This window comes from Serinus canaria, chromosome 2 (assembly GCF_022539315.1).
Source record: "Serinus canaria isolate serCan28SL12 chromosome 2, serCan2020, whole genome shotgun sequence".
In the NCBI taxonomy this organism is placed as follows: Eukaryota; Metazoa; Chordata; class Aves; order Passeriformes; family Fringillidae; genus Serinus; species Serinus canaria.
In genome coordinates this window covers 146033751-146056362 of record NC_066315.1, presented here as the reverse complement: position 1 = coordinate 146056362, position 22612 = coordinate 146033751, and the positions used below count along the sequence as shown (strand labels likewise).

General features: G+C 37.6%; 1 protein-coding gene across 4 annotated transcripts in view; it reads left to right on the top strand.

Annotated features, from left to right (window-relative positions):
• FAM135B (family with sequence similarity 135 member B) overlaps positions 1-14829 on the top strand; it is a 258471-nt gene extending 243642 nt beyond the window's left edge. For 3 of the 4 annotated variants that reach the window (XM_030229682.2, XM_050970733.1, XM_050970734.1), the window contains 2 exons: positions 1647-1760; positions 3539-14829. In XM_030229682.2, coding sequence (XP_030085542.2) covers positions 1647-1760; positions 3539-3744 — 320 coding nt within the window. In that variant the 3' untranslated portion in view covers positions 3745-14829. The remainder of the gene's footprint in view (positions 1-1646; positions 1761-3538) is intronic. The other variant, XR_007776840.1, reaches the window with a different exon arrangement.
• The last annotated feature ends 7783 nt before the right edge of the window (positions 14830-22612 follow it).

Here is a 22612-nt window from a genome sequence, read left to right as displayed (position 1 = left end):
TTGGTGTTATTTGAATTTTCCCTTTGATTGCCTAGTTCTTATTTCCATGGAATACAGTTGATGGCTGCTTTACTACTGTCAAGTTAAAATAAAATTTGGTCTACACAAAAAGCTCATATCTTAACTTCCCAAGAAATGAAATCCCAAGCATGTAAGCGAGCCAAAGCAATTTGCTACTTTTTAGCAAAAGACTGGAGATATAAGAGGCCATAAATGCAGGTGCTGTCCTTGAAAGCAGAGAAAGCAGAAATTTAAATGTGGAGAGAGTTGTCTGTAAAGTCAGAATCACCTGGATAAATGCTTAGGCAAAATATCCAAAGATATAGACATGTCCACATGTGAATGTATGAGCTGGCATAATGAGTCAATAGAGAGATGTCCCTACCCTGGCACCCTGCTCCCAAAAGTGGGGAGAACCTACAAAGGGGGAAATGCCAGAAGCAGTGTTGTGCCTACATTGCCAGATGACTCTTTAAGCCTCCAGCAATTTCTGACTTTCTTATTAAAATAGAAGTCCTGGTACCTTTCAATCTCTTTAGCAAATTTTCCTCATGCTTGTTGTGAAAATAAAAACCAAAACAAAACCCACAATAAAACATTCTTCCCTATTGAGCCTCCTCACATAAGGTTTTAGGTACGGTAACACCCACTGGGGCTTCTTCTATCTTTTACTTCAGACTGAAGTTGAAAACAGTTGGTTTGACTACACAAGAAGAAAATTATAAAGGAAAGGCAGCCAGCAGGACTTTTCATTGTGGGAGTGATGATCAGATTTTCTATGAATGTCTAGAAATCATAGTTGTGGAATCATAGAGACATGGATTGCCTTCAAGATCATTTGTTCCCATCCCCCTGCAATGGGCAGGGACTCCTTCCACTAGACCAGGTAGCTAAAAGCCCCATCCTGCCTGGCTCCAGTGGTCCAGTTCTGGACCACTTTCCCATAAAAGAGAGGCAAAGATGAAGGACAAACCCAGATCTCTTCTGTGTTCAGGATATTCTCTGAACAAGTAGGTTATCTCATCAGTTTCCATTTTCTTACTTTTCTGTTAAATGTGAGTGATGGAGAACTCAAGATACAGGTCAAACAGCAAGAGCTCATCCGTGTTCCCATTAGGTCCAGGGAAGAGGCAGGATTTGGGGTTTTCAGTTGATGTACCAGCAGTGTGGATTTTTCAAGTGATTACTGCATGCAGGGACTGGATAGACCCTAAGACTAACTCAACACCAATGTGACAGTATGATATTAGAGCAATTCCTTTTCTTCTCCCTCTCTCCATTTTGTTTGAGAATTTTACTACTTTATTGTGTTACTTTAGAATTTGATCCTGTTTAGAAGTATAAATATTTGCAAGAATAAGGTTTTATTAAAAGTATTTTTTTACAGATAGTTCTTACTTTTCCTTGTTGACATACAATTAACATGTGTGAGTGTTGATAAGTAACAAATAGTTCACAGAAGAAACAGAAATGTGTTTAAGTTGTTATGAATTTTTCTAATATTCTGATGCATGTTTTAATAATTATAATCTATTTTGCACTGTAGGTTTTCAAAAGCTTTGAACATGAAATAATCATGCTGACAATGTATTATTTTTCATCACTCTGCTTAATTGTGATTAATGTTTTTAATATGTTTGCCACAGGTCTTCAGTATTTTAAAAATGTTGTGTTAGTGGCCTCACCCCAAGACAGATATGTACCTTTTCATTCAGCAAGAATAGAAATGTGCAAAAATGCACTTAAGGACAGACACACAGGTATGTTTAATAGACCTCTTTTATATATTCCCAAGGCTGCTGAAGAATTGCATTTCTGTGCAACTGAGGTCATTACATTAGAAGGGTTTTTCATCAACATGATGAAAACTCAAATGTTTATTTGATAAGGAAGAAAGTGTTTGTTTCCCACAGGAAATTACTGAAATCAATAAAAGAAGCTTTTCAAGAAGCTCTTTTCCTGATGAAAACAAATTTCAATCAGGTCATAATCAAAGGTTTCTTATGGCTTCCTCCCCTTCCCTCTAATTTTATTTTTTTAAGTGATAATAGAACTAGCTCTTGACAATGTTTTTTTGTGGTCTACTGATTTACTTGTACTGTCTCCCCTTTTTTCACATAATGAAATCTTTCTCAACACATCCAAAGTAAGGAGGGTTTCCCTTTGTTTTCAATAGTGTTTGAATGATTGCAAGATAATTTAAAGGACAGATCTAAAATCATATTTTTTGGTAATGAAATCTGTAAAACACATCAGGACTCACACCACCAGAGGCCCTCCTGTGAGCTCAGGCTGTGTGTATTGCTTTTGTTATTAGCAGTCTTGCTCATTTATAAAATGTTTCATGGCTTCAGTTTGATACCACACTCAGGAATAATGTTCAGTGCAATTTTATCCCGGTTTCACAAATGTCATTTCCTAGAAATGGAAGTATTCTTTGGAAGCAGAAAGAGTCACACAGGCCCAATAATCAGCATGGTTGCCTTCATCCTCATACTTAAATTACAGCTCTTTCTACCTACCTCAGACATGAATTAAAAGGAAATTCTTCAACTCACCTATAGTGTTTGTTCCTTGGGGATGTATTGGATCTAGCAGGAAGCAGATCATTACATTTATCAATACATCAGATAATTTATCTGTAAATGTTTCCTGAGCCATTGTTTCTGCCCCTATAAACACCTCAGCTATCTCTTTATTATGCCTTTCCTGCATTAGAATCACCAGAGAAACCCAAATGGACTTGTGTCCTGCCAGACCTTCTCCTGTTTGAATTCATAGCCAGTAGGAGTCCAATCCCACCCCCCTAAAAGAAACCTGAGCATTTTCTTCACTGACAGAGGAAAGGCTGAGGATGTCCCAGGCTCATGTTAAACAGCTTCAGCAGATCCCTCCTCATGGCCAGTGCCTCCATAAGATGAGCACTGAAGAATGTGTCCCCTGATGGTGGACTGACAAAACTATCCTTTGTCTCCTAAAAAAGGAAAAAAGTCCAGAAGTTTCTTTCCTCAATTAGGCAAAAAAACACCTCGTAGGACCTTGGGGACTTCACCTCAAACTTAAGGATAGCCAATTGGACAGAAGCCAAAAAGTCCCACCTAAGCAATTTACTAGAAAAAGAAGAGAACAAAGAAACTAATCGCTTTTGTGGGGTGTTTTACCAGGAGCAAGAACCTCTTTCATTTGGCTCAGGTTTTCTCTGTAGGGAGTTTTTTTATTTTGACTTTTATTAAAACTTTTCTGTTTCCAACACTACCACAGAAGCCATCCTACTGATTTTATGCCTTCTAAGGTAGCTGAGCTATCTTGGGTGTGATATAAATCTCCAAGAGCTTATAAGACCTAGCTCAGAGAAACCATATATCCGAGCTCCACTCAGGTACCTGGCAAATCTTTGAACTGGATTGCTGTCCCTTGCATTTATTTTTGGCCTTGCTTCCATTTTCCTTCTCACTGAGACTGTGTCAAATGACACTGGAAGAAAAGAGAGGGTCTGGGGGCTTTGGCGTGGGGTTGTGATATCTCAACCCTTTTTCAGGTCCTGTTTACGCAGAAATGATCAACAACCTGCTCCAGCCTTTGATTGGGGCCAAGGACTGCACGCTGGTCAGACACAACGTGTTTCACGCTCTGCCCAACACCGCCAACACGCTGATAGGCCGGGCTGCCCACATTGCTGTGCTGGACTCTGAACTTTTCCTGGAGAAGTTTTTCCTCGTGGCAGGACTCAACTACTTCAAATAGTGCCTGAAGTATGGGGTAACAGAGGCCAACCTTTCCATTGGGTGGAGGAGACTTCCTTAGCCAACAGAGTGCAATGTTAGAAATGAGATCAGGTGGGACTTTCAAACTTTCCATTTCCATTTCTCTTTCAGAGAATAAAGTGCTATGGCTTTAAGGCATTCAAGCTTCCAAGTATTGGTGCTTTTGGAAGAAATAAATATTCCTCTTCAGTTTCTATGGTTTTTTGTCCGCATAAAGACATGAGCCACTTCTGAAGTACGGAATCAGAATAAGAAGGTTAATTCTCTAAATGTGATTGGACCAATATAATTCCCATTTCCCCTGAATATTAAACCAGGAACTTGTCTGTCCTTGATTTATTGCTTATTTATGCATTAACAAAGCTCTACATTTGTAGCACTTTTGGGGTAGTTAACACAGAAGGAAACAAGTGCATGTGAACTCAGGTTAAAACTTACTTTGTGATGAACTGAGAAGTCTGAAAACCATTTATGAAAGTTTCAGTCTTTCTGTTTGGTGGAATAAAATATTTGGATGGTTCCATTACTGGTAAATTGTAACATACAAATTGTACATTCAAATAATGGAAAGGAGTAAAATATTTTACATAGAATGAACAAATATTGAAATTTGTCTTTAAAAAGAAGCCCCAAGTTTAGTTTGGGAAGAATTTAATTTGAGTTACAAGCTGCCAAACCAAGAGGACTATATTGGATTACTTGTCAAATATCAGTGGCATCTGTTAGCATTTCTTCTGTTTACATTTTTAAAAGATCATAACTGACTGTGTTACAATCTTAAAGTTAAAATATTTACATTTGCATTTGTATCTAAGTCCAATTGTTCCAATAATTTTCTTTTTTTTTTTAAATTTATTATGCTGATACAGAATCCAAAATCTAGACAGGCATTCCCTTAAAAACCCCAAATATTTGGAAAATTAAAGGCTGGAGATGGAGAATAATAAGGATTTTTGAAAGCTTTAAAAATATAAAAATGTCTTAAGATCCTCTGCAATACTCTCTAAATGCTTTGTTAATGCCCATTTGCAGTGCTGTATACAGTCCTAATTATTATATGGTTACATCTGGTTGAACTATTTAAAACTTTATTCATTAAATGATACCTAAATTGTTTTTAAGAGTTTTGAAAAAGAACATATTTCCCAATTTTTTATTTTTTCATTAAATTTACAGTAGGATTTTTATCACAAAGTTATCAGATTTAAAAGTGACAAATTTCAATAACTTTCTACACATTTTCATAATATTTTGATGAATTTTCAATGTCACAGGAGTTTTTTGAAAAAAGAGAAAGTGAATAATTCTTCACAATTATTTTTGTTTAAAAGGCAGGCAATTTTTTAAAGCAAATACAATTTGTTTAAAAATGAAAATGAACAAGTCTCCATATCTTCTAGCAGTGACTGTAAAAAAATTACAAAGCTGGGTTTGAGTGTCAAGACTCCCATCAATAAACTAAGAACAAGATGGTGGGGATTTGTTAAATAAGAAAATACAAAATGAAAACAAAATACATCACAGCTACAGGAAAATATTTGTAGTTGCAAAAAGTAAAACTGATTTTTCTCAAAAGAAAAAAAGTGAAAAACTTACACAAAATTAGTTTAAATAAGAGTTTGAGCAGACTGGCAAATGCTGGTAAAGGAAAAAGCTGGCTTGATAACTAATGCATGTTTTTAAAATAGGAAGGAGAAAGGAGGTATATACCAAAGCGTGAGACTAAACCACCTGAAAAGTGTTACACATAAAATCTTTTGCCCTCATAAAGGCAGAAATTCTATGGGAACAGCTCCATGGTGTGATTTAATGTTGACAAGTTTCTTAATACTTCAGTACTTGAATTAAATAGGTACATCCTGTTGTGTCTCGCTCTCTCTCTCTTTTTCTCTTTTTTTCCTTACAGATTTACTGTTAAATGTAAACAGTCAGTTTTCCTCAGTTAACAAATGAATTCTATCAGGAAACCTATGGTTTCCACTTCTTGTTTGGGAATTCTTTCTCACTTTTTGGCCTCAGCAGTCTAGTGGCAGCTGCACAGACATATCACAACTTCTTCCTCAGTAAATTGTCTACAGAATTTTAAATACAATGGGACATGGAAGTGGAGCTATTATATAGTGCAGCCCTTTGGAGCCAGGAGTAGTACTCTTATATGGAAAAACAGGAAAGAAAAGCAACTTCTAACTGTAATCAATCTCCAGTGTTCTGTATGAGGGTCTGGTCCACTTGAGGAAAACATTCAGGAATCTGCAAAGATTCTGAAAAACATTTGGAAAGAAGTGACTTTACACCTATATACATACCTGCTGTGTGAGTGTACACAGTCTATACAAAGAAGTTTGCTTATTTCCAGGTCTCACTCACCAACTCTCACAGTCCTGAGTCTGACAACAAACCAGTGTAGCTGTTCTTATACTCAGACGGGAGGTTCTTGCCTTGCCTTGGACATTGGACAGCATTCCCTGACTTCTGTTTGCATGACTGAGAGAGGATGGATATGGGAAAAGGTCTCTGCTTTGTTGCAGGAGTTGGTGGGTCTTTCCAAGTTCACTTTGATGTTGTGTACTCCTACCAGTGCTCTGACTGATGGATAAATATACCTAAAGGTGTCAGTGTTCCAGTTCATATAGAATCCTTTGATGGCTCAGTCAGATTTCAGAGTTGGAGTTGGATCATTTATAGACTTGGATCAGGTCCACATAACTTACATCTTGTGCAATATGGAAGAAAGCTCCTGTGGAACCTCAGAAAAATCTGGGAAGTATCATTCCTGTCAAATGATAAGACACAGATTTTATCACCTTGGCAGAACATTGTGGGATATATTGGCAGCAATGCTCTAGTTGATCTTCCATTTTAAGTTCTCAGAATAGCCTCCTTCACTTTTTCTTCTTTTATTCTTTTTGTGGGATATTGCCTCTAGGTACTATAAATTCACTCAATTGTATAGACAATACTGCAAAGAAATCTGCATTGTCATTATAATATAAATAATATATAAGTTCTTCGACTTCATCAAAGTATAGTCATCAGCATGGACTTATTTTCCATGCAAATAAATACACAGCAAGAATTATCCTCATAAAAATTAGCAAAGTGCTCAGTTAGCATCTTTGTTTCTGTAACAACCTTTGGAGTTTCAATATGACAAATGTCCTTTCACATAAAGCCATTTAAAATACATTTAAGTGCATTTGCAGTATTTCTGCAAGGATTTCCCCCACAATCTACACAAGTCCCCTTCAGCTTCCTCTGCGGGGGCAGGGTTTAAAGCTTCAGTGAAGCTCTCTGCGTTTTTCAGGACCTTGGACAGAGGAGGGACAAACCTGGGGTTTTTTTATAGCTTGTCGGTATTAATGTCAGCTGTATTTGAAGTGAAATTCTCTTCAATTCTAAAGGATTCTGCAGTTAAGTAGAAAACAAAGCCAGAATTCCAAGGTTGTTTTTTTGCATCTAAAAAGTTTAAAACTGGCAAGGAGGATCTCCACCAGGTAAAGTGTATTTGATTATTGAGGTTTTCCAGCATCAGAGATGAAGTGTGGGCTGTAGCCCTGATGAGCAAGTTCTCCGGGGGAAAGTGTAGTAAAAGAGGAGCAGAGCCAGCAGATGTCAAGGCTTTGAAAGACAGAAACAAAGATAGGGGGATGGAAGACAGACAAGAAGTTCCTGAAGCAGACTAAAACATTTAACAGGACTGAAATTTTAAAAGAATTTAGGAAGTTGAAAACAGGGTGGTTATAACAATTCAGTGGATGTCTATAATTCTATGATGATGCCTTTATGCATAGCTGAATTATTTTTTCTCTGATATTCTGGGTTTCCTAGAGCCCATTTCTCCCCAGTTTTAAAAGAATTTAATATCTTCTGAAATGGTTTTTTTATAAGTATGGATGGAGAGAAATTGCAGTATTGACTAAGTGTGTGTAGATAAGGGGCAGAATAGTAAGTTCTTTCTGCATCTGGGATGAGGATTTTCAAGGACTAGGTTTTCAATCTTATGGAAAAAGAGAATCCAATCTCCTGAATCCTCTGGAATTTTTCCATCTTGGAGAATTGTAGAATTTGTCCTGTCTAATCTCCTCATCTAATTTGTGCTTAAAAAACTTGTTGCAAAATGAATTTGTTCTACTAAAATAAAAGCCCTAATTTCTATCTGTAGTCAGTGAAGAGAGGTAGGTGCTCTGCAGGAGTGATCCTGTTTTGTGCTTTGGTCGAATTTAGGGTTATTTATCTCTGTTCCTTATCCAGGTAACTTATAATAAAAGTCACTTTCTGGGTGTCTAAGACATCGACAGAAACTGGAGGGTCAGCATTTGTGGACTGAATTACTTCAGTTTTTCATACATGGGTGCAAGTTTTGACTGTACACCTTAACCAAAAGTAAACATTTATGATATGAATAAGGCTCCTTTAAAATCTATAAGGGAATGGGTCTTTTTCTGGCCTCCAATGAATGCTCATTTTCCCTTTAATGAAATTCAAAATTTGTTTTCAAAATCAGGTCTGTCCACTAACAGTAGAGGAAATTGATCTTTTTTATCTTTAAAGGATTATTTTCTAAAGACTTGAAACCTTAGCACTGAGCTTTGGAATTACCTACACAAATTCTGAGCACTATTTTACTTCAAAGCATTTCCTAAATATCCACTGACCAATCCTCTTCAGTGTTCCCTTGCCAGAAAAGACATACACTTGGGACAGAAAGCTATCACAAGACAGTGTGAAGAGTGGGAATTCAAGAAAAGTTTTCATTAGAATTTGTACTTTTCTTTAGTGCTTTTTCCATGTTGCAAAAAAAAAAAAAATAAAAAGGAAGTTCTCTTGCTTTCTACCTCTGCATTTAAAAAGTGAGAGTGGTGATGAAGGAGAAAGATGAGAACTTCTAATAACAGGTTAGACACTTGTGAAGCCTTATGCAATTATCCCATGAAATTTAATACATAGTGAATAGTCATGGAGCATTTCTGAGGCAGTCTCAGCATGCCAATATGTGTCAGCCTAGCTGAATGATCATTTTCTTTGTGGACTTAAATTTCCATTTATAAATTATCATCAGAACAGCCTGACATTTCACTCTAGGTGGTTATTTAGATGCTAAAGGTCATGTCCATTGAGAACTCTTATGGAGTGCTTTTCTTTATTTCAATACACATGCTCAGCAGTTTTGATAGTTTATGTTATCTAATTGGCAGTTTCTAGCTAAATTTACATCCTTCTCCAAATTTTCAGTGTTTATTTAATCACTGAATTGTTTTCAAGGTATAAACCAGAATAAATGCAGTTCTGTTAGGGTTAGTATTCATCTTCTTTAATGCAGCTACTTTATGGCTGTAGTACCACAGTCTAAGGACAAATATTTACTGAATTAAAATTATACCATTAATGTTTGGAGTAACGAGGTTCACAGCGAGGGGATTGATTAGCTGCAGTTCACTCTCCTCTGGTTTGGTTTTGCCTTTTGTGTCAAACATAACCACAGCAACGTTTTGCCCCTGGCTCTGTTCATGGTTCCCTTAATTTGCAATTCCTTTGAGATGCCTAAATTGCCCTAAACTACTTTTATTTGTCCAGACATTCCCATATTTTCTTGGTCACCTTTCCATGACCTGACAGCATCTCTTCCATGTGCTGTGAAGTCTGTGCAGACAGGGATTCACAAATATATCCAGCACTGCCATTCCGTTTTTCCAGGAGTGGGACATCGTGCTCACACATTCATTGCAGCCCTTTATGAAGACTGCCATGCACCTATCCAGACATGTCACAGATGACAGAATATTTTATTTCAGAAGGAGCAGCTGGAAGGATCCCTGTATAATTCCTGTTCACAGCAGGATTATCACGAACCTCATGGTAAGGTCAGCTATATATTTCTCTTGCTGGATATTAAAAACATCTGGTGATGGATATACTACAACTACTCTGGAATACCTTCCCAACTGCTATATATCACTCCTAAGGAAAACAACCAAGCAAACAACAACATTTTTTTTTTTTAAATCCAATTTAAACTTTCTGAGCTGCGGCTTTTTCCGTTACCTTTTTTTATCCCACCTTTTTATTCTATGGGTTTGTTCTTGCTTCTGGTACAGTTGTAACTTCCTTTTCCATGCTTTCAGACAGCTCTTTGTCACTTGGTGTTTTTTGTGCCAGGCTAGACAAGCTTAACTCTGTCTGAGCTCAGAAGTTGTGTGCTAGACCCCCTCACCCTCTTGGCAATCTTTTGTTGGGTTCGCTCAAGTTTCTCAACCCTGAACCTGGGTTTAAGAGGCACCAAGGACTGGCAAAGTGCATTGGGAGGTAGCTCTGCTGCAGACTGGTGCCTTTTTTCCTGTTCAGGAGGGCCTCTGGCTGCTGGCAGTCATCACATCCTCTCTCTGTCTGAGGCTCTAATCCAAAGGGCTGAAGCTGTTCTCCTGTTGCCACAACTGGAATCTTCCAGCCCCCTCTGAATTAATTTGTACTTTGGGCAGAGATATCGAGGAAGCCCAGTGTGACCAGGGCTGCTGATGTTTCTTCTCTGTTTTAGGAAGCCTGTGTAATACATCTTCCCCAAGAGAAATCCATGCACTGAATAGAAATGCTTATGAGAAGAGTTTAATCAGTGTTAAACAGTTAGAATGCTTTAAATGCAGATGAGTCAGGCCTTCCCCTCATAGGACAAAAGCATAAAGAATAAATATGTATAAACTCATCTTATGCAAAAGGTCAGACTACATTAACTTCTGCTACAACCTTGAAACCTGATTTCTTTGCTTTTGAAAATTCAATTCTCTACTTTCACCCAAAGTGCTGCAAAATGCTCTTATCTGAGTAGCAACCTAACCATGTCTTTCTGAAATGGATTTGCACACATGCATATATATTCCATAAGTCCAATGTCTATATGCTAATTGCATGGAGTTTCATGTCCTCAAGTTTCTTCTGCTTCTTCAAATGTGAAACTGTGATACAGTGAACTCTTACTACAATCCACCATGCCTTCCAGTCTTTGAAAGATATCAGCTATAAACACAGATAAGTTATGTAAAAGAACAAAAAAACCCCTCTTCTCCACATGAAAGTCCAGTCTTCAGTAACTGTCTTTTATTTTGGAGGGGGTGGTTGGACTATTGTGATGGCCTTGCTTTTTTTATTCATCCTGTAAATGGGGTTACACTAATAACAGCTTTTGGTGCTGAAACCTTCCATATTTCAAGAAACTAATTTAAGAAGTTTATCATTCCTTCCTGAAAGCATAAGTGCTATTAGGAACCTACCTGTTACAGCACTTACTCTTTGCTGCTTTTATATGGATAAGACTATGTGCATCATTCCCAGCTGTGCAAAGAGGCCAAGACATTTCTGACACTATCAAATATGCAGCTACATGCATGGGAAAGGCTGAGTGGGAATGTTTTTGATGTAAAACGAGTCATCATTTTCAGTAAAAATGCTAATATAAATATATTTCTTGTATGTAATCTCTCCCATATGATGTGTACCCCAAATACATACAGACAGACACAGAAGGTGTCTTTTCCCATAGGAGCTATATGTTATTCCCATAAGAGGTGAACCTGTGTTCCCATACACAGTGTAAATATTCCATACCACAGCATTCTTAGGAGGAAGCTGGTGGTGATCATTCAGCCTAACAGGTTTCTGTTGCTTTTGGGGGCAGTTTACATTGGTTGTCCTTGAGAGCTTCTGTGAAAGAGCCATTTCTTGGCTTCATCCACATCCTGTGAGAGCCATTTCTTGGCTTCATCCACCTCATTGGAGGACAGAGGTTGTTTTGTGCAGTGATCTGTACACTTGGTTTGGCACACTATTAGCTGACAAGGCTTATCTGAGCAGCCCTGAGTTTGATGTGTGTTATCTACTGCCCCCATGGTTTCTGTGATCAATGCAACATGTCAAAGTGAGCTGCCCTGTCTCCTGACAGGAACCCTATCACCGTCTCTTAATTTTCCTTGACATCCATCCTCTCCAACCAAGCATTCATTTTTTAAGCTGGTAGATCAATGATTTATCAGCTTTGTCACTCTTCTTGCTAATTTTAGTCTTCTATATATTTGACTATGCTTCCAGTTTGGGAAATTGGCTATTTCCTTTTTCTGCAGTTAAATCTTCTTATGAAATATGAAGGAGATCAGCCAAGAAGCCTGGACAAGCCATGGTATTCATTTTCCACTGCATGTCTGGAAAAAACCCCACACCACTGAAACCCACTATTATTCATAGAGTATCTTGTGTTCATTTTCTACTGTGTTTGTTTTGCCAAGAAAAAAAACATACACTGATGTTTTGTCCCATTCCTTTTTGGGTCTCCAGGTAAGTCAGAGTCTAGATATAGCTCTGACAGACTGAGGAGAAGGCAAAGATAAACCCTCCTTCTGTCTAGGATGTGACAGGAATATACCCCACTGAGATGGCAGTATTGACAGAGAAATCAAAGAGAACACCTTCAAAAATCCTATCCAAATAAATCAAATCCTATAAAAAAAAATCACTCTAGAATATGATTGGATTTTTGGTAAAAGTATCAGGTCAAAACACAGATCAGCATATTCCAAAACACAAAGTTCAGGAGTAAATTGAAAATTATGTTGATATTTTTCTACTTCTATTTGTCTCTAATAATAAGATTCCTTAACACGTGGAACAGCTTAACCTAAAACTTGTTTCCTGGCATCTTTATAACTCCCTTTAAAAATACTCCAGTCCTTTAAAAAGATGAAAATATGATCTTAGATCTCTGTCTTTCAATTATGCTTAGACAATTAGCCACAGCATCTGAGAGAGCAGACAATTAAAACTTCTCTATATAAAGAATTACCTTCAATGAACAATACAAGCCTTAAGTGGGAATGACTTGTCTGTTGGGAGATCTTTTTTGTTTAGAGGAAGTTTATGTTGATAAGTCTAATTTAGCCAATAAAGAAAGTAGGTGAATTCTGTTCTCTTTCTTAACCCTCTATTCCATGCAGCAAATTCAAGCACTTAAAATTAAGCATTCTAGTTTGTGTTACAAACAAAACACATCTCTGAGATTTTGATTGATGTCTCACCTTTCCCTGTATGAAATATACAAACACAGTTACTCTGGTTTTGACACTGGAACCATATTCTTGGTTTAATGACACTTTCTTCAAAGTGTGTTAAAATTGTAGCTCTCAAAATCAGACTTTGACTTTGTCATAGTTAAAGTTTACAATGGCAGCAGAAGTAACCACATTTTTACAGTATCTATTCAAATGGAACACCTTGCACTGCTGGATTAATTCCCAGCTCAATGGTAACACTTAAAATTGGACCTTCATTGCTCCTCAACTGACATGTGGACTAGAATAATGGACAGGACCATAGTTCTGTGAAGATCCTTAGCTTGTGTTTCAGAGTTATCTTTTACTTATTTAATAAATACTTAGAAAATACCTCTTGGAATTAAACCCTACTGTTTCCTGTAAATAATTAGCTCTGAAAGTGGTTTTCTGTATGCACACTGTTAAAATTTTTAGTTAACAAAGTCAAGGCTAGAAAATTCTTTGAATGAAATATTATGGTCTGAGGTTTTTTCAGATAAGCAACTGCCAAATAATATTGGGCTGAGCTTCAAATGAGTAATTTCAGCTTGAAGCATTTCAAATTTATGGGGGTTTTTAATCATAAAAAAAAAATATACAAAATCAAGAAGTTGGCCCCTGAACTTGATAACCATTTGTACTCTTGCAAAGTGGATGTAAACTACTAGCATTGGATTCATGCCCATGTTTGTGCACACAGGCTGCAAAGCAAAGCATCAGAGATATATCCTTCTCCAAGTACTTCCTTTGGGGCTGATTGTTCAGGGCAAGCAATATGCATGATATAACTGGTGCATGTTACAGTAACTACCACATTCTGCAAATTTGAATTCATACAGTAACGATATTGAGGCTGAACTTTGCAGATGAGTAGTCTGTGGTATTTTTAATTATAACCCTTTCTGTGGTCTGAATACGAGTACAGCCAATTCCATCATGTGACACTAGAGTTTGGACTTTTAAATGAGACATTATTATATTTGATTGAGGCAGTTCTGTTTCTCAAGAATTTTTTCAAATCAGACAGAAGCAGCAATAATTAGAGGTTGAGAGCTCAGAAAATCTGCACTATTTTTTTTAAGACACCAAGATTTACAACACATGCTCTGTCTGCCTCTGTCTAATTTACTTCCCTTTCCCTAATGAACATTTGTCAACTACCACACACTTCAATTTTCTTTAACTATGTCTGTCAAGATTTAAGTGAGACTTACATCAAAAAACCAAAACTAATCTCACTAAGTGGAAACATGTGAAGTTGAGTCAATTCTGTGATATTTAAAGGAAAATGGAAATGCAAATCAATTTTCTTGGAATGTAGGTTCAGACTCAACAGCATTCACAAAGTCTTTATTAAAGGTCTGATCCTGAGAAATGCTGGTCAAATGCACTCTTGGTATAATGGACCAAATCTGCAAGTGGATTGACCTGGTGAAGAGCTTTCTACAGCCACAGGATCTTAACAAATGGCAACCAACAGCTTCCATGGCATCTCAAAGTCAGACCACCGCAAGATAACAAATGTTCTGTGTTCTTTTTAAGGCCAAATTTCCAGTTGGTCAAATGTGTTTTAAAAGTAATGTCTTTTAAGACCAATGCAGACCTCTCCAAGGGATCAAGTCAATGGATTACTGTGGACAGATCCTTATAGGTTAAGGGAAAGGGCTTTTAATTTTTAAATCTACTACTTTGAATCATGACCATACAAAAAAGCTGAAGAAATCTGACATGGTCCCTTGTATAAATAAGATCATGAATGTAAAGCTTATAATGCCACTGTGAAATTTTAATGCTTATTTATTATGGTTATGATGAAACCTGTATAATAAGATGATGATGATGATAATAATGATAATAATAATATTATAACAATAATAATGAATAGTCATCAGTGCCAATATGATTCTACTATTTTTCTACATATGCTTTACTGTGGCATTTTGTGTAGCTTGTGTTCTGTGTAAAGAAATGTCAATAAAATCTTTGCTTCCTTTTGTCTGTACTTTCTGTGGTTCTTGATTAGGAAATTCCCTAACTCCTTTTGTCAATGTAGCTCACAGCAAACATGACGAGAGTGATAAAGAGAAATAGAATAAAAAATGCTCAATTACAAGAAAATAGATGAGCTATATGAGCTGTGGCTGGTGCCTTATCCCTGGAAATGTTCAAGGCCAGGCTGGATGGGGCTTTGAGCAACACGGTCTAGTAGAACGTGTCTCTACCCATGGCAGGGAGAGTTAAACAAGATGGATTTAATGTCCCTTCCAACCCAAAATATTCTGTGATTCTATGCTTCAGACTGTCCTTCTGGCTGAACAATGAAAACTATCTCTGACTTATTGAGTACAGCATAATTAAGTAAAATAATCATAGTTTAAAAGGCCTTGAACATGGAGCTCTTTTTGACCAGTGAAATAAATGAGACTTGAAACAAGATCTTGAAACAGCAAAACCTTGAAGGCAGAAAATCAGTAAATTCTAGTACATTTTGTAGGTGTTTTTGTGTTCAAAATTTAAGAATGAGTTTCAGGAATGTTTTTCATAAGTAGACTTGATTTCCTCTGGCCCCATATATTGCAATTGAGAACTTCCTTACACCTGGCTGCACACTGTTACCAGGAAGTTATGGAAATTGGTGGGCTGGGGTTGGAGGAATTTTCTGTTTCTTCATGACTCTATGGCCATGTTACTCTATACCAGTTAGCCAAGCAAATAAAGGATATTTCTGCTTTTATTCTAGCCAAATAGACAGGGACTTGAGTCATAACTTCTGGTCTTAACTCACAATTTCCATAAAAACACATCTGTACTTAAAATTTGTCTCAGCTGTACATCAGCAATACAAGCATGTTTATCCTTCTATCAAGGATATGTCCCTCTCTATTCATTTAATTTTTCTCCAGATATTTACAGAGTGTTGATGGCATGGGTAGTGCAGTGTTCTATAATTGGATACAACCCATGTTATCTAACTTGGAAAATGGAAAGGATGGAAATGAAGCACACCAGAACCCAGTTCCAGAAGTTATCTGGTCCTAACTGCTGCTTTACCCTCTTTCAGGCAATTCTTGAGGAAAAATAATTATTCAGAGTTGTCATCCCCAGAGACTCCAAAACACAGCAAATACATTGAGAAGTTGATGGAAGCCCTTAGAGAACCAGGGAGGGACTACAAAATTTAGGGCATTGCTGCCTTCCTGTTGCAAACTGATTAGCAGTCAGCAGGAGCTGTGTTGTTGTGTCTCTGTCTGTATAGATGGTTTTTTTCCTAACTCATTTCACAATCATATCAAATGGCAAAGGGGCCAGCAGCAGGGAGGGCATAATTAGTGCATTGGTTAAATGCATTTTCCTTTTGATTATAATTACATTCCACTTTCACAGGCTGAAAATGAATTGACCTCACCTTAATCCCAACAAGTTTTTTTTCCATTCTTGAAACATTACATCCAGGAGTTGGCATATTCTCTGTGATTTGGCAGAATGCCCCTCAAAGCAATCAGGATAAGCAGATAAACAGCTACTGTGGTCAATGACAGGACAGACTCATCACAACTGTGCAGGAAAGCCAAAACAATGCCAGTTTTATTATGTCTGGTCTAAAGTGGTATTTTTAGTGCATTATTTAAAAAATTGCAAAATAACCCTTACTATTCTCCTGAATCTAACTGTGGTAATATGGTAAACTATATCCTCATCAGAATCTAATTTTGTGCTGGGGACTCCTAGTGAAGAAACACCATGATTTGGTGTCATGGCTGTCTAAAATGAAATAGGTGTTTCCCAAAAAGTCTATGGCACAGTCCACATCCTGGTTAGGTTTAAGTCATAGACATGTGGGATTCCTAGACCAATAAAGTAACATAAGAGCAACACTTTTAAAGAAAGCCTCTGTTTTCTCAAAGGCAATAGTCAGGTACCCGTTAGGGGACAAAGACTCAGTTTGACCCTTTGAATAATTTCTCAGGGGAGGGTAACAGTGAAGGATACATGTTCCCTTGAGAAATGGGGAGAATCACAAATAATTCCATGACAGACATGAGCAATGTGAAGTAGAGCATGGGTGACATGAGCTTTCATTGTCTTTTTAAGCCTAGGGACAGTCTGGTTTTTTTTCCTTTATGATTGGAGACCCAAGTGCAAGTAGGCAGTCTGGTAAAACATTGGTCTGTATAGCCCAAAGCAAATCTGGTCTAATTACTTTTCAGCACTTGGAAGCACACTGGGTTCCCCATGGTTCTAGCTTTTGGATGGTTGGGCTTTGGTCCTGTTCTTCCAGATGTACCTGTAGCTGCAACCTGTGTCCTTTCCCATAAAATTTATATCCCAAATTTTCCCTCCTTTTCCTCTAGCCAGTGTTTCCTGCACAAACAAATCCTTGTTCCCAGCCCACTACCAAAGATAGTACCCAGTGTGATGAAGAATCGACTTTAAAAGTTAGAAAACAAATTCAAAGAGACTGAATTAGTGAAGACCCAAACACTTATTTACACAGTTTAGACTGCAATTAGCAAAACAAATAAGCCAAAACTGATCTGCTGGACTTTGAGTTAATTATTGAGCTGGAATTGAGGGTTAATTATTGAAGAAAAAAGTGTGGATTTTCTGCATTTCATCCTCCTGGGTATCATTGTTCAGACACTGATATACACAGAGTGGTGGTTGGTGGCATTAGCAGCCTGTTCTTCAGCTTGAACGGCTCCTGAGAGCTTACACTGGCTTGAACAAGTTTTTATTATTGCTCTTTGAAGAGAGTTTCCCTCTGATTTGAGTCAGAGAAGGAGTGAAACACATTCATACACTCTGTCACACACAAACACACACATATGCTCACAGAGCAGAACAGCATGTGCACAGGGTACAGAGCACATATGGTACAGAGAACATATAATACAGAAAACATATAATACAGAGTACATATAGTACAGAGCACAGATAGAACAGAGAACGTGCACACTGTGCTATACTTACAGTTAATTCTAATGTAGGCAACTAATGGCTTCATATTTATACAAAATTGCCTGCATATGGAGGCAGATGGAACTTGGCCTGTGCTTGTCTTCCTTGCCATGACACTGAAAATAAGAACCAACACCCAGACTGAAAATGCTACATCTTTCATCATTGCTTGCCTTTTCTCCCTCTCATTATGTCTTCTGCATTTTGCATTTAAATTCACCTATTAATTATTAATTAGTAACAATTTTTGCACCTGCATCTAGGATGTATTCATCCCATAAGCACCATGAGGTGTTCATTGCACAGACTGAAAAGAAACATGTAGAAGCATGAGAAGTCTGCCTTGCACTGTGAAGTAGGATAGATTGGTTCAGGAATCCCTGAATATGCTCCATCAACTGGTTTTATACAGATGTGGTGATTTTTCTACCAAGTTTCAAATTATTTTGGTGGACTTGGACATCAAATTCATAAAATTGTCTCACTTTAAATAGCACAAACTTTTTCCACAAACATGCATTTTGCCTGGTTGTATAATCCAAAGCTGTCACAAGCTTTTTAGCTGCAGAGTTATTTATGGATTACCCTGTCTGATCTTAAAATGGGACATATACAGCAATACCTCTCTAGAGCTGTGCTCTACTGTACTAACTGTAAAGAAGCAGCAGGCAGCTCAGAAAGAGCATCCTTAAGAAGCTTTGATAAATCATAAAAGCAATCTGTACATGGCAGGGAGACATAGCTAGCCAAAAGAAAGTTATTTTAAATCCCCAGTAATAGTAACTGCAGACTCTCCCTGTCTGGTTCAGTCTGGGTTAGATGTGAACATTCCCAAGAGCATTTTGTGGTTGTGTAACTGCATCCTGCCTCATCTCCTTGTGAACAGCTTCGACAAGTGAGATCTTTGGCAGGGCTAAACAGGCAGCACATCTTTGCTCCTATTCTCAATACTAAATTCTGAGACCAAGCTAGCACCTGCATGTCCATGCAATTTCCTCCACAGCTGAAATTCCACCGACTAGTGAACCAGTGGGGTGGAATTAACAGTCCCAAATAACCTGTGAACTAATTTCATACACAACAGGAAAGCCTTTGCTACTGGAAGTTTTCAGAAGAAAAACAGGAAGGATGATTCATATTTTGTTACTTTTATGTTGGCTTCCCAAGCTGCCAGCATAAAAAAACACAAGGATTCTTAGTCCTATAGGCAGTGGACAGTCCCAAGGGAACTCTGAGAAGTATCTTGCCCTTGCCAGCAGCCACACGAGGTCAGTATTGGCTCATACAAAGAGAATGAGCTGTGCATTCCCTTGAACGTCATTGTGCACCTGGCAGGGCTGTGACAGGCCAAGGATGTGATGCTGGAAGTAACCTCAGGTAAGCGTAACACCATGGCTAAGCACAGAAACAAGTGCAGATGGAATGGACATAAAGGCGAAGTGGTGTGTTCTTCTGATGTGAAATGTTGCTGCAGGTAAATAATTTCTCTTTTCTATACTACCACCATGTCTCTCTGGGGGCATATGAATCACGGGTTCCTTATGTTTTTCCCATTGCTGATGACATAAATTGGAGATTCAGACCCAGTATGTCGCTTAGTGCCCATAGATTGTTTTGTGCTTTACATCATGATGTCCTCAGAAGAGAAACACTGAGTTCTCACAAATCTGATTTCTTTTACAAGCTGTTCAGGACTCATTGCTTCTTATTAAAATAATTGAGCAAAGATTAGAATATTTCACTATCAAAAAAGATGAGGGCACAGAGCTTCCTGAGATTTTACTGGAACATTTCAATAGATCAAGCTCTTAATACAGGAATTGTCATGAGGCAGTAGTCAAATACCAACTTTGTGCTTCTTACAGCTTTCATTAAAATGTCCAGGGAAGATCTGGTATTAATAAGTCGTCCCAGAAATGACAACCACTTCTTCAGTGGAAGTGTTTTCAAAGGCTGGAACAGGCTGTCCAGGGGAGTGGTGGAGTCACCATCCCAAGAAACATTAAAAAACATGTGGATATGGCAATTAAGAACATGGTTTAGTGGTGGACATGGTGGTGGTTCTGGGCTGATAGTTGGACTTGATGATTTTAGAAGTGTTTTCCAACCTTAATGGTTCTATGATTCAAGAGGAAAAGAATATTATTTTGGATGAAGTTTAATCTTGGTTGTATTTTTCCAGTGGAGAATATGCAAGAACAGAATTTGAAATGGAACAGATCTGCTACTTGGCTGAATTTCCCCTTCAGTCTGAACATCCTGAACTATTTTAAGGAATGATGCTCTGGAGCTTGTGTTGAAAAATTTAATCCATTCCACTGGTGACATGTCAAAGCTCAGCTGAAAGCATAAGCTGGGTACATTCTGGAAACCTTTCTAGGATTCTGGCTTTCTTGTGTTCTACACTTCCTTTTCTGTGAGATGATTCATACAGAGAGACCAGATTAGCTCTGTGTTAGAACAACTGTTTTCTCTGTTGCCATACTTTTGGCAGTAATACACAAACAACAGCAAAAAGACAAATCATAGTTAAATACTGAAATCCTCTTAAACCTCTTTATCAGGAAGCCAGCTGTTGGTGGTGCTATAGTTACTAAACAGTTTTCTATTTTTGTTTATTTTCAGATTTTTTGTTTTGTCTTTTTGCATGATATTTATTTAGAAGTTGTCCAGCGTGGTTGTCTCTGGAAAAAACAGATGCAGGAACTGAACCTACTTTTCACTGTTCCTCTGCTACACCTTGGCTGTTCTCAAAGGATAGCAGAAGAGCTAACCATATGCTTGCTACTCTTTTTATTAAAATGAATGGAAATGAATAGTTGATAGAGACACTGAGGCCTTTCCAAGCTAGGGTTGTCTTGAAGCATTCTAGAAAACCCTTGATAACAATTTGGCTTGAGATGGAACAAGTCCATTTGCCTTCTCTCTTCAGCTCAGGTCAGATCAAAGTGTCACAGTAAATAGTTCTGCTCCAGAAACAGAATCCAGGGTGAAGATGTGTCAGAAGTAAAGTGAGAGTGCTTCAGCCATCTTGGCTTCCTCAGTAAATGATAGGATCACATTACACCACTGCTCTTCCTCTTGCATTCCCTCTTAATCCTGAGGGAGGGAGGATTCAGGGCACAGACACTACTGTCTGCTTTATCTTGGGATCTAAATGTAGAATGAAATTAATTCTATGAGGATGATCTTTCTTTCAACCAACCTAAAATAGTGAATGTCACAGCCTCTCTGTGAAAGGCTTTCATATGTGCTTTTTTCAGAATTGAATACAAGGAAAATAGAAGTTGGAGTCATGGAAAACCTCCTCAGTTAGAATTCTCCTACCTGCATGGACACAAACACCAAATCATTTCCCCAGCTCTCTTCTTATTTGGGACTACTTTTACCAGCAGCATGTGTTAAATGCCCTCCTGCCCAGTGCACTTCCCACAGGAATGAAGATTACTTATTCATATAATTTTTCCAGAGGAGAACTGAATCAACCTGAGTCAAGCTTTTTTTTTTTTTTTTTTTTTTTTTTTGCTATCAAGGTGTTTATCAGTTTTATTTCCATCCTCTACTACAGTTTAATTGGAAAAAAACCCAAGGAATGCAAAGTCTTCATGGTGCTCCTTGGCTCACAGCTTTTGTGGTACAACTTTAGATCTGCACTGAGAAAACTAAGTTACCCATTTTTTTTTTTAATAGGATATTCCTGTAGATCCAACTAAGCACATTGTCCTCAAGGGTGCAGCCTCCAAGTCAGATGATAAATGGCTGAAAGAAGATATCAGAGGCCAGACCAAGCACAGTCCTAATGCAGAATGAAACACACCAAGATAAATTATGAAGAACAATAAAAAAAAAATTTAAAAAACCTTAAAAAGGATTTTATTAGAGAACACTCAGTCAAGACTCTGTCAGAGGCTTTTAAAGCTTCAGACACATTTAAAAAAGTATTTCAGCTATCTCTGCAGTGCACATCACTCACAGAGGAAACAAAGATATTGTTAGGCTTAAGTGCTAAGAGTAACAAGAAGGAACAAAACAAACCCAACAACTGAGAGACCCTGAAAATGCTCATATCATGTCAAAACGCTTTAACCACCTGATTAATCTTCATCAGGACAATTTTGAAGCAATATTCCTAGTAGACAAGAGTGCTTGTAGTATTTGTAGTTTCAAAGCTTTTAACAGAAATTCTTCAATGGCTCCTCAATTAGAGCAAATATTGACCTCTCCTTTGAACAAGACAGAAGAGTGGAATCAATTAAACATATCCTCTGACTGCCTGCCCAGGGAGAAGAGGTTTCCAATTGATCCTAAAGGAGCAGTGATTGGTGAAGAAGTATCACTGTTCCACTTGTTCTCTCAGCATAAAGGAGTTTCAGTATTCCCTCAGCTCTTTTGTAGACTATTTTTTGAGGAAATGATGCTTATAATGTCCTGCTAAGCATTTCAGCTGGAGTCCAATTTCATTTAAATTTGATGGGGAAATAGAATTCACTTAGGTATTAAATTCTCACTCCTGTGCACATCTGAACAAAAAACCCAAACCAAAACAAACACTGAAGCACAAGTTTGGTCTTTATTAGATATGTTAATTTGCTCATTTTGTTTTAGCTGCAGAGCAATTCAGCACCCATGTAGACTTAATTTATAATGATTATTTATTGCTTTTGAAATTAATGCCTAACACTAAGAAACTTAAAATTATTGAGTAGTTCCTGGAGCTCTTAAATAATAAAGTGAACTGTTAATTCTCCTTTTAGCCTCATTTCCCCCTTTAAATTTTAAAATACATTTACCCAGTCTTGCTAGCAACCAGGCATATTT